The sequence below is a fragment of the Cheilinus undulatus genome, linkage group 4 (assembly GCF_018320785.1).
Source record: "Cheilinus undulatus linkage group 4, ASM1832078v1, whole genome shotgun sequence".
Lineage (NCBI taxonomy): Eukaryota > Metazoa > Chordata > Actinopteri > Labriformes > Labridae > Cheilinus > Cheilinus undulatus.
In genome coordinates, this window is record NC_054868.1 from 448,243 (window position 1) to 460,720 (window position 12,478).

General features: G+C 47.1%; 1 protein-coding gene across 2 annotated transcripts in view; it reads right to left on the reverse strand.

The window, feature by feature from the left end:
* Nucleotides 1–1,395: 1,395 nt before the first annotated feature.
* LOC121508697 (apoptosis-stimulating of p53 protein 2-like) overlaps nt 1,396–12,478 on the reverse strand; it is a 41,214-nt gene continuing 30,131 nt past the window's right edge. For both annotated transcript variants that reach the window (XM_041785714.1, XM_041785713.1), the window contains exons 10-18: nt 11,532–11,645; nt 11,149–11,255; nt 10,657–11,047; nt 7,579–8,306; nt 7,257–7,394; nt 6,890–7,023; nt 4,079–4,245; nt 3,731–3,930; nt 1,396–3,350 (exon numbers count right to left, since the gene is read on the reverse strand). In XM_041785714.1, coding sequence (XP_041641648.1) covers nt 3,309–3,350; nt 3,731–3,930; nt 4,079–4,245; nt 6,890–7,023; nt 7,257–7,394; nt 7,579–8,306; nt 10,657–11,047; nt 11,149–11,255; nt 11,532–11,645 — 2,021 coding nt within the window. In that variant the 3' untranslated portion in view covers nt 1,396–3,308. The remainder of the gene's footprint in view (nt 3,351–3,730; nt 3,931–4,078; nt 4,246–6,889; nt 7,024–7,256; nt 7,395–7,578; nt 8,307–10,656; nt 11,048–11,148; nt 11,256–11,531; nt 11,646–12,478) is intronic.

Genomic DNA, 12,478 nt, shown 5'->3' on the forward strand with positions numbered 1-12,478 from the left:
GCGGTTACAGTACAGAGATAAGGCTGGGATGTGTTAGCGTAGCTAGCACAAAGACTGGAAGCAGATGGAAACTGCTAGCCTAGCTCTAACGTGAAAAATAAACCGTAGTGACATTCTCTGATCGGTGAAGAGCTTTGGAGTCCGTATGAGCAGATCAGGCTTCATCTCTACCCAATAACAGAACAGAACCCCCATTTAAGCAGACCAAACCTATCAGGCTACACACCACGCCGTTTAACCCTCGCCTTAACGCCCGCTGGGTGGAGCGGCTCGAGTCAAGCTTGTTAACGACTTCCTGTCCAAATAATCCTCAAGGATGTGATGAAAATACGATTATTTTACTGCTCAGGATAAAACCGTCCTCACTATATACTCCTTTACCTCCGTTCATTTCCACGGGATGGTTGGACGAAGTCTGCACACATCTGAGAAATCACACCGTCAGATCCTCACTATTTTTTGCCATTTTATGCAACTTCTTTTTGCCAAATTTTTGCCACTTTTCATCCAAATAAGCTAAATTGTGCCATTAAATACCACTTGTTTCCTTTTTTCCAAATTTTTGCCTCTTCATTTTGCCACTTTTTTCCCCATTTTTGCCCTTTTTTTCCTGTTTGTAACCCATTTTTTCCCTTTTTCACAATTTTTATCCCATTTTTGTCCATTCAAGCTATCTTTTGCCATTAAATACCCATTTTTTGCCCATTTTTGCAACTTCTTTTTGCCACTTTTTGCCAATGTTTTGCCACTTTTCATCCAAATAAGCTACCTTGTGCCAGTAAATACCACTCATTCCCTTTTATTACAAATTTTTGCCTCTTCATTTTGCCACTTTTTTCTCATTTTTGCTACTTTTCCCATTTCCCCCCCACTTTTTGCCCATTTAAGCAACCTTTTACCATTAAATACCACTTGTTTCCTATTGTTCCACTCTTGACTGCTCCTTGCCCATTTCAGTCACGTTTCACTCATCTAACGTTGAAGCTGTCCTCAGCTCTCCTGGGTTTTTAAAACCAGCCTGGGTTTAAATGGTCTGATGTGTAGCCAGATGAAATCTCCATTAAAACAAACAGGTTAATGAAAAACAACAGAAAAGACTCCACAAACTCAAAAACAAGATCTTTTTTTAACACAGGAAGTGTTTGAATTCATGAAACACTGACGGCTCAAATACAGAACTACCATGAAGAAGACCTGGGTCAGTCTGAGGTCCATAAACGGGTCTGATGAAGTCCTAACAGGGCACCAGATTTCCTTCATCAAAGACAAAATAAATAACAGCATGGCCTCCACGTACTCTCAGCCCTGGCCGTCTTTAAACATTTATTAACAGATTATTTCAGGTTCTGAGTTTCCACATGAAACAGTTCTCCATAAACATTTCAGTGCCCACAATTCAAGCTTTTTATTTTTATTATCATAAAGATCACCTCCGTTTGGGTCCCTGATCCTCAGACCATGAGCTCAGGTCTAAGGTTTACCAGATCCTGTAGTTAGACCATGAGCTCAGGTCTCAGGTAAACCAGATCCTGTAGTTAGACCATGAGCTCAGGTCTCAGTTAAACCAGATCCTGTAGTTAGACCATGAGCTCAGGTCTAAGGTTTACCAGATCCTGTAGTTAGACCATGAGCTCAGGTCTCAGTTAAACCAGATCCTGTAGTTAGACCATGAGCTCAGGTCTCAGGTAAACCAGATCCTGTAGTTAGACCATGAGCTCAGGTCTAAGGTTTACCAGATCCTGTAGTTAGACCATGAGCTCAGGTCTAAGGTTTACCAGATCCTGTAGTTAGACCATGAGCTCAGGTCTAAGGTTTACCAGATCCTGTAGTTAGACCATGAGCTCAGGTCTAAGGTTTACCAGATCCTGTAGTTAGACCATGAGCTCAGGTCTCAGTTAAACCAGATCCTGTAGTTAGACCATGAGCTCAGGTCTCAGTTAAACCAGATCCTGTAGTTAGACCATGAGCTCAGGTCTCAGGTTAACCAGATCCTGTAGTTAGACCATGAGCTCAGGTCTCAGGTTAACCAGATCCTGTAGTTAGACCATGAGCTCAGGTCTAAGGTTTACCAGATCCTGTAGTTAGACCATGAGCTCAGGTCTCAGGAGGTTTACCAGATCCTGTAGTTAGACCATGAGCTCAGGTCTCAGGTAAACCAGATCCTGTAGTTAGACCATGAGCTCAGGTCTCAGGTTAACCAGATCCTGTAGGTAGACCATGAGCTCAGGTCTCAGGTAAACCAGATCCTGTAGTTAGACCATGAGCTCAGGTCTCAGGAGGTTTACCAGATCCTGTAGTTAGACCATGAGCTCAGGTCTCAGGTTAACCAGATCCTGTAGTTAGACCATGAGCTCAGGTCTCAGGAGGTTTACCAGATCCTGTAGGTAGACCATGAGCTCAGGTCTCAGGAGGTTTACCAGATCCTGTAGTTAGACCATGAGCTCAGGTCTCAGGTTAACCAGATCCTGTAGTTAGACCATGAGCTCAGGTCTCAGGAGGTTTACCAGATCCTGTAGTTAGACCATGAGCTCAGGTCTCAGGAGGTTTACCAGATCCTGTAGTTAGACCATGAGCTCAGGTCTCAGGTTAACCAGATCCTGTAGTTAGACCATGAGCTCAGGTCTCAGGAGGTTTACCAGATCCTGTAGGTAGACCATGAGCTCAGGTCTCAGGAGGTTTACCAGATCCTGTAGTTAGACCATGAGCTCAGGTCTCAGGTTAACCAGATCCTGTAGTTAGACCATGAGCTCAGGTCTCAGGTTAACCAGATCCTGTAGTTAGACCATGAGCTCAGGTCTCAGGTTAACCAGATCCTGTAGGTAGACCATGAGCTCAGGTCTCAGGAGGTTAAAAAGACATTGTGATGAGTTGGCAGCTATTTTTCAATAATTAGAGTTAAACTCAACAAAAACCTTGAAACCCAAAGAACAGCAGCTTTAGCTAACCACTTAGCATTTGCTGATCCCTCACATCCTCTCAGCGTCACCGTCTAATCTAAAAACGTCTCTTTATCAACAAAAACCAAGATGGAGGCCAACAGGCCGACCCCAAGGGTCAAAGCAGCGAGTGACAGCGCTGTCTTGTAAATCGATCTCTGGACTGGCGCTCAGACTGAAGCTGGTCAATGAAGTCCTGGTGTTGGGACAGGATGTAGATGAGTTGTCGTTTCTTCTTCTTTAGTCACAGTTCACATTCTTTGTCCTGATTGGCCGGTCATTTAACATGTCCGTCTGTGTTTTTGCGTCCCTCCTGACTCCATAGTTCCGTTCCTCCTCAGAGCGCCGGGTCCTGGATTTGTCAGCCGTGGGTTAAGCCAGGCTCCTCTGCCTGGGTCTGATCCTCAGATACAGCTGTGAAGGAGACGTCTCATTAAAACTCCATTGAGATAAATCCTCTCTTATGTAACTGTTGGGTAAACCTGATTAAAACAGACCACAGATTGACACCAGCAGGGTTTGAACTTTAGAGATTTATGAAGAGTGGAGGAAACTTTATTTAAAACATGCAGCAGTTACACTTTAACATCCAGTCTGACTGATTTTAATCCTTTAAAAATCTTTGTGCCTCTTCCACTAACACCTCCAGCTCCACGAGACTGGATCTACATTGCTGCTGTGGTCCAGTAAAACAAACTAATCCTGATTTAAAAACAACAGTTTTTACTGACTCTTGTTTTCAGAAGAGTTGTTTTTGTTGTGCTAACGTTTAAAGGACAAACTTCCTCTCTCACCCCCAGCAGGTTTCGGGGGATGTAGCCCTCCCGGTCTCCACATCTGGCCCACCACCACTCCGTCTCTTTGTCGTCGTCACGCTTCAACACCGTCATGCAGTCGCCCTCGCTGAAGCCCAGCTCGTCCTCATTCTGAGGCTCGTAGTCCCACAGAGCGTAGACCACGCCGCGGTTCATCACGCCCATCTTCTCCTGAACACCTGAGGTCACAAACAGGAAGCAGGGACCAATCAGAGCCTGAGCCTTCCTAGATTCATTTATTTTAGTATCAGATCCTCGTCTTCCTTTTAAATGCCCCTAAAGGACTCCAGAACCACTCTGGTGACCCTGTTATATGTTCTGTCTCACCATAGAGGAACTGGGAGCACTGGGCATAGCCGTCCTCCATCTCCTCACATTTGTCGGCGGCCGTCTGCTGGTCGCTGTACGTTGTGGCGAACACCGCCGCTCCTGACTCCACTAGGAACTTACAGACCTGGACGTTGTTACAGGAAGCAGCGCAGTGGAGCGGCGTCCTGAAAACAGAGGGGAATATTCCGACATTAGCCCGTTAAGGATGACTGGATCACTTCAACGTCTTCAGCCTCATCAGCTGACTGCTAAGCTTCCTATTGGCTAAACACACTCAAACTGCCACATCTAAGCAGCTCTGGCCTGCCGTCTCTTTGCTGCTCCCTCTGTCAGCTGCTCTTACCACCCTCCTCCACCCCAGCCCCTCCACTATAATAACCCTCCTCCACCCCAGCCCCTCCATTATAATATTCCTCCTCCATCCCAGCCCCTCCGTAAAAATACCCCTCCTCCACCCAAGCCCCTCTACTATAATAACCCTCCTCCACCCCAGCCCCTCCATTATAATATTCCTCCACATCCCCAGCCTCTCCATTATAATACCTCCCTGCCCTCCTCCATCCCAGCCCCTCCATTTTATACTACCCCTCCTCCACCCCCCAGCTCCTGCATTATAATACCCCTCCTCCACCCCAGCCCCTCCACTATAATAACCCTCCTCCACCCCAGCCCCTCCATTATAATATTCCTCCACATCCCCAGCCTCTCCATTATAATACCTCCCTGCCCTCCTCCATCCCAGCCCCTCCATTTTATACTACCCTCCTCCACCCCAGCTCCTGCATTATAATACCCCTCCTCCACCCCAGCCCTCCACTATAATAACCCTCCTCCACCCCACCCCCTCCATTATAATATTCCTCCTCCATCCCAGCCCCTCCGTAATAATACCCCTCCTCCACCCAAGCCCCTCTACTATAATAACCCTCCTCCACCCCAGCCCCTCCATTATAATATTCCTCCACATCCCCAGCCTCTCCATTATAATACCTCCCTGCCCTCCTCCATCCCAGCCCCTCCATTTTATACTACCCCTCCTCCACCCCCCAGCTCCTGCATTATAATACCCCTCCTCAAACCCCAGCCCCTCCAATATACTACCCCTCCTCCACCCCAGCTCCTCCATTATAATACCTCCCTGCCCTCCTCCACCCCAGCCCCTCCATTTTATACTACCCCTCCTCCGCCCCCCAGCTCCTGCATTATTATTCCCCTCCTCAAACCCCAGCCCCTCCAATATAATACCCCTCCTCCACCCAAGCTCCTCCATTATAATACCTACCAGCCCTCCTCCACCCCAGCTCCTCCATTAAAATACCCTCCTCCACCCCAGCCCCTCCATTAAACTACCCTCCTCCACCCCAGCTCCTCCATTATGATACCCTTCTTAACCCCAGCCCCTCCGTTAAAAATACCCTCCTCCACCCCAGCCCCTCCACTATAATACCCCTCCTCCACCCAAGCCCCTCTACTATAATAACCCTCCTCCACCCCAGCTCCTCCATTATAATATTCCTCCACACCCCCAGCCTCTCCATTATAATACCTCCCTGCCCTCCTCCACCCCAGCCCCTCCATTTTATACTACCCCTCCTCCGCCCCCCAGCTCCTGCATTATAATACCCCTCCTCAAACCCCAGCCCCTCCAATATACTACCCCTCCTCCACCCCAGCTCCTCCATTATAATACCTCCCTGCCCTCCTCCACCCCAGCCCCTCCATTAAAATACCCCTCCTCCACCCCAGCCTCTCCACTATAATACCCCTCCTCATCCCCAGCCCCTCCATTAAAATACCCCTCCTCCACCCCAGCCCCTCCATTAAACTACCCCTCCTCCACCCCAGCTCCTCCATTATGATACCCTCCTCCACCCCAGCCCCTCCGTTAAAATACCCTCCTCCACCCCAGCCCTCCACTATAATACCCCTCCTCCACTCCCCACTCCTCCACTATAATACCTCTCCTCCACCCCAGCCCCTCCGTTATAATACCCCTCCTCCACCCCAGCCCCTCCACTATAAAACCCCTCCTCCACTCCCCATCCCTCAGTTATAATACCCCTCCTCCACCCCAGCCGCTCCGTTATAATACCCCTCCTCCACCCCCACCCCTCCACTATAATACCCCTCCTCATCCCCAGCCCCTCCGTTATAATACCCCTCCTCCACTCCCCATCCCTCTATTATAATACCCCTCCTCCACCCCAGCCCCTCTGTTATAATACCCCCTTCCACCCCAGTGCCTCCGTTATAATACTCCTCCTCAACTCCAGCCCCTCCGTTATGATACCTCTCCTCCAACCCAGCCCCTCTGTTATGATACCCCTCCACCCCACCCTCCACTATAATACCCCTACTCATCCCCAGCCCCTCCATTATAATACCCCTCTTCCACCCCAGCCCCTCTGTTATAATACCCCTCTTCCACCCCAGCCCCTCTGTTATAATACCCCTCTTCCACCCCAGCCCCTCTGTTATAATACCCCTCTTCCACCCCAGTCCCTCCGTTATGATACCCTCCTCCACCCCCACCCTCCACTATAATACCCTCCTCATCCCCAGCCCCTCCGTTATAATACCTCCCTGCCTTCCACCACCCCAGCCCCTCTGATATAATACCCCTCTTCCACCCCAGTCCCTCCGTTATAATACCCCTCTTCCACCCCAGTCCCTCCGTTATAATACCCCTCCTCCACCCCAGCCCCTCCGTTATACTAGTGGGGCAGTTATCAGCGGGGATGCCCCTAGTGGGCCAGTTTTCAGCCAGGACCCTCAGTCACCCCCCCACCCCGCAGCTCTTTAACTCACCAGCCGTCACTGTCAGCGGCGTTGGCGTTGACTCCAAACTGAACCAGAAACTTCACAATCTCCGTGTGGCCAGCACAGACGGCGTTATGCAGCGCCGTGATTCCCTCGTCATTGGGCATGCTCGGGTCTTCAACCTGCAGGATGGACATGTGATTAAATACCTAAGAACAATTATGAACGTCACATCAGCCCCTTTAAACCCCCAGACTCCAGTGAAGGAAACAGTTTCCAGTCTGTCAGCTTCCAGACTGTTCCAGTACATGCTGAGGTGACCACCTACTACCTGACGTCTAACTACCTATCTAACTTCCTGTTGATGATCCGTCTATATGGCGTCTGTTAGACCTGATAACGTGACCAGACTCACATCGTAAATGACCCTCTGGACCAGGTCGTACTCGCCCTCCAGAGACGAGTCCAGCAGCAGGGCCAGAGGGTTGAACTTGACCCGGGTGCTGCGGTCGGTCCGCTCTGAGCCGGCCTTACGGAGGATGGACTTCTTCCCCTGCAGAGAGAAGATTCAGAGTTATTGATCGGTGGTCAAAGAGCTGATCAGAAACTGGGTTATGGAGGCATTACTGTCGCAAAACTCAAGAGTGCATTGTTTTTAAGGTTTTAAGATCAAAATGTTGACATGTGCTCTGGAGTTTGGCGACAACACTGACTCCATACAGTTCATCGTTTCTCACCGGGGGCAGGGTGACCAGTCCCGTGACCTCTGGTGGCTGCAGGTGCCCGTCATCCCCATGCTCAGCCTCTCCCCCGCTGGGGTAGGGTGGGGGCGGGTACGGGGGGAACTCCTCTAAATACGGTTCCTTTGTTACCTGGGCAGGTGGACGCACCTCCTCCTTTTCCTCCTTGTCCTCTGGAGGCGGGGCCAGGGGGCGTGAGGAGGCAGGGTCTGGGATGGGTGAGCGGGGTGGCAGAGGGGGCGGGGTGAGGCTTTCCTCTGGACTACTATCTGGAGGTTGACAGAAATCGTCCACCTTTGGCGTCTCTTCTTCTTGGACCCCAGGCTGGGTGAGCGCCCCTCCTGGAACGGCCGTCTCCATGGGGATGGTTTCCATGGCGGCGAGAGTGGTCTTCTGATAAAGCAGCTTCTGGATATTGGGCCCCGCCGGGCCCTCAGGCTCCGTGATAGAGCTGCGTTTCTTCAGGGGCCGGGGGGCGTGGTGCAGCCGGCGGCGTAGGGCCTCCAGGTCGGCGTCGCTGGGGTTCCGGTGAGAGTTGGAGATGAAGGGGAGGAGCTTGGTGGGGCTGAGAGGTCGAGGGGTGGAGCGTTCAGATGTCTCAGCTGTGACACCTTCACTGTTACCAAGGCAACTGTTGTCAGCCTCGCTCCCGTCAGAAACCGTGGACCCGGAGTTCACGGTGGCGCTGTCTGAGGAGACGCTGGACTTCTTTGGTTTCCCGTAAACTGAGACCAAGAAGAAAAGCTTCAGTCAAAGAAAGAACAAATCAACAGCTGGACTGCCCTCATTGGTCAGAGATCACAACTGTTGCTAGGCAGAGTTCAAGCTAAGGTTCAGCTACCCTGGGATTTCAGGAAATGCCTTTATGACATCATATAAGATGTAAGGATAAGACACGCCTACTTTCTCCTTCCTACTGTCCCTAATCAGCTACAACATCCTTCAGTCTGTGCCGCTTTTAGATTAAATATTTATAATATTTCAAAACATTTGATTCTGTGAAAACAACGGCAGTAAAAAACGGAGAAAAAAGCAGAAGAGAAAAAAGGAAGAAGACTGTTGACGTATTTCTTTAACCTCCTCAGACCCTGCGTCCACATATGAGGACATCACATTCTGGCTTTGCTACATTATAGCAATCATTTCTGGTATTAGAATTAATGTCATAATTCTCCAAAAAGTCCGTTCAAGTTTAAGTTATTTGCTTGAAATGTTGGGAAAATTTGGTGTTTGAATATTTTAGGGAATTTGCTCTGGCGTTTTAAGAATTTTTATGGAAATTAACAGGATACGTTTGTGTATTTTGAAAGGTTTGATTGCTTTGAATTTAATTCAATTTTTTATGCATTTTTATGGGAATATGGGGAAATTATTACGAAATCGTTGGATTGGGACTTCGGGGTTCAGGATTGTCCTGCAGGATTTTTCAAACAAAACTTTAGGACACAGGTGTCAAACTCAAGGCCCAGGGGCCAAATCCGGCCCATGGAACAGTTAAATCCGGCCCCCAAGATGATGTCATATTTCTGCTCTAACTGTCCCATCAGTCTGAGGTCTGCAGATTTCCTCAAGTATAAAAATGTGAACTTATCCTGATGGTTTAAGATTTCCTTGTTAAGTCACGAAATCTGAAAAATTAAGGAGTAAAAATATTTCGATAAGAAGTCAGGAATGTGGGAAAAGAAACTAATTTGTGTTTTATTTCACATTTTCAATTTTGCATCTCACAATTAGGACTCAAACTCAGGATTTTGAATTTTAATTTCAAACTTGAGCATTTAAACTCATAATTTTGACTTCTCATATAATATTTGAGCTTTAAGATGCATAATTTTATTTTTAAGTGATAGTTTGACCTTTTTAACCAAATTATTTTGTATTTTACTTCATATTTTCAACTCCAAACTTTGACTTCATAATCCCATAGTTTGACCTTTTAGACTCACAATTAAAAACTTTGAATCATATTTTGACTTTTAATTTCATTATTACAAATTTTATTTCATATTTTGACCTTTTTGAACTAATAAATTGACTTTTCTCAGATTGTGAGCCTTTAAATGGATCTCTTTAACTTTTTAAATATCAAAATTATTTATCATCAGTGCTAAGTTTTTTGTTTTTTCATATTTTATTAACGGTAAAATAAGGCTGACAGTTTCTGGTTTAAAAGGTGACCCTGTTAGGCCCTCAGGTTAGTCCTGAATCCAGAATCCGGCCCCTGCAGTGACTGAGTTTGACACCCCTGCTTTTCATGGAATTTTGGAGAATGTTTTCTAAAATGTCTAGAATTTGCCAAGAAATTTAAGGGGGAATTTACTTCAAAATTTGGAGAATTTATTTAAAATTTTTCAGGAATTTGCACGGAATTTTGGAGGAAGTTTTTAATGGAATTTTCAGGCTCTATGAGGAATTTTCACTGAAAGATTTGAGGACCACCTAAAGAAATATTTGGGAACTTTTCATGAGATATTTTATAAGAATTTCCAAATACTTTTTTTAATTATGGAATTTTGGGGTTTTGGAAAGGAAAATCTCCAAGAAATTCCCATTCAATGACAAGACTGATATTTGAACTTATCAGACCGTATTTATCCCAAATAAGTGGGAGAAAATCAAAATGCACTCCAAACAAAGGCGCAGGTCTCAGGAGGTTAAGATGATAAAAACTACGTATCCCAGAATCCACTGGGATTCATCTATTCATTGTTAATCATTGCTTTTCAAGCTTTCAAACCACATAGTAGTGATTTTATTTTAAATAATGTTATAATATCCTAGTTTGAGCATTGTGACATCATTGTGTCGTCATCAGTGATCAACAGGTGGTGATGGTAGACACTGTGACACTCTGGGATTGTGGGTAATGTAGTATTTTTGGCTTTTATGGTGTATAATCTTTGTTTTTCTGTGATATCTTTCAGCATAGACCAGCGTTCTACTCTCAGGTAGCTCGCTGTCAGTCTACGATATTCCTGATCCTATGGCTGACAGTCAGACCTGCTCTGGAGGACCTGAATGTGGTTTTACGTCCAGAACCAGACTGTGGAGCTCTAGAAAGTATCGGAGAATCACCTCTGCGGGTTAGTGTGCCCTGGCCGCCCGGCTGGTAGCCCTTCCCTGGCGTGGCCTGCTGGGTGTACATGGAGTAGATGAACGATGCCGTCAGAGTCTGCGGCTTCTGAAGCACGGGGGGCGGAGCCTCAGAGAGCTCGGGGGTGTAGGGGCGAACGGCGGCGGCCGGCGGGCTCTCCTGTTTGTGGGGGAGGGGGAGGGTGCTGCTGTGGGTGAAGAGGACGCCCGCCGATGCCCTGGAGAGGTGACCGCCGACTTGGCGAGCTTTACCGGGGAAGGTTCCGGTGCTGTAGGCGGGCTTTGAGAAGTTGGGAGGGCTGGAGGAGGAGAAAGGCTTGGGTTTGGAGGGAAGTGGGGGTGGAGCCGCCATCTTTGATTGACCTTTAGTCGCCTGAAGAGAAATACAGAGTGATTTCAGAGGTGAGAGGCAGTTCTTTGGGTTTAATAAGGATAAAGTTTGTTTGTGACTGAGCTGTGAGACTCCTGTGATACCTGGCTGTCTCTGAGCAGGTTATCAGTGCTGTGATTGGTCCGTGAGGGGACAGGAGGCGGGATGTCCGACCCAGAGAGGCCCTTCTGATCGGAGAGGTTTTTACCACCTACAGGAGAAGAAATGATCAGAATTAAACTTCCTTTTCTTCTCCATGGGGTTTCAGGAATAAAAGATCTACTCAGGATTATTAGTAACAGAATTTCAGATCATTTTCCCGCTTCTTTAGGTCGTTAAAACTCATTTATTTCATCAGAGGCTGTAAAATCAGTCAACAACACTCTAGGGAAAGTAATGTTGTTTCTATTTCTCTAACTGAACCAAAGACTGGTGGGCGGAGCGGCCATACTGTTTGCTAAGATAAGGTCACATGTTTCAGACTGACCTGAGCTGTGAGCGGACGTGCGAGGCAGCGTGGACGAGTGGCTGAAACCGCCGCCAGATTCAGACGATGAGCCGCTCCACTCTGACACTTTGGTGATTTTTGTCGTGGCAAAACCTGCAGAGAGTGAAAAAACAGGTCTAATAAAATAGTCAGGGTACAAGCTCCTGGGAGGAAAACCTAAAAACTCAGGTCCACTGTTGGCAAAATGGAGCCCAACATCCCCAGCTTCACCAACATCTGCCTGTAAGGCCTTTAGAACAGTGATCCTCAGTGTGTGGCTCTAAAGCCTTTTTGGAACTAAATGCCACTTTTTGCCAATTTTCCACCTTTTTTCTGATTTTTGCCCATTTTAGTCACTTTTCACTCATTTTTAGACACTAGAGGACCATCTTTGCCACCTGTAACTCTTTTTTTTTTACAACTTCTCACCCATTTTTGCCATTTTCTGCCCTTTTTTGCCACTTTTTCTCCCCATTTTTCCCCTTTTTTCCCAGTGTTTGCCCCTTTTTGCCTCTTCTTGCCCATGAAAGCTGCCTTTTGCAATTAAATGCCACTTTTTGCCATTTTCTGAAGCGTTGTTCAGATTTTTGCCACTTTTCCCTCAGTGTTTGCCACTTCCAGACCATTTAAGCTGCCTTTTGCAATTAAATGCCACTTTTTACCCATTTCTCCACATTTTTTCATATTTTTGTCAATTTCTCCAACTTTGTTCAGATTTTTGCCACTTTTCACAATTTTTTGCCACCTTTAACTTATTTTTTGGTCCCTCCCCCCCCATTCTTGACATATTCTGCCCTTTGTTGCTACTTTTCTCCCAGTGTTTGCTGCTTTTTGACCATCTTTCTCACCTGTAATTCTTTTTTTTGGTCACTTTTCATTATGCACCCATTTTTGCCACTTTCTGCACTTTTTTTCCACTTTTGCTCCCAAATTTTTTCCCTCAGTGT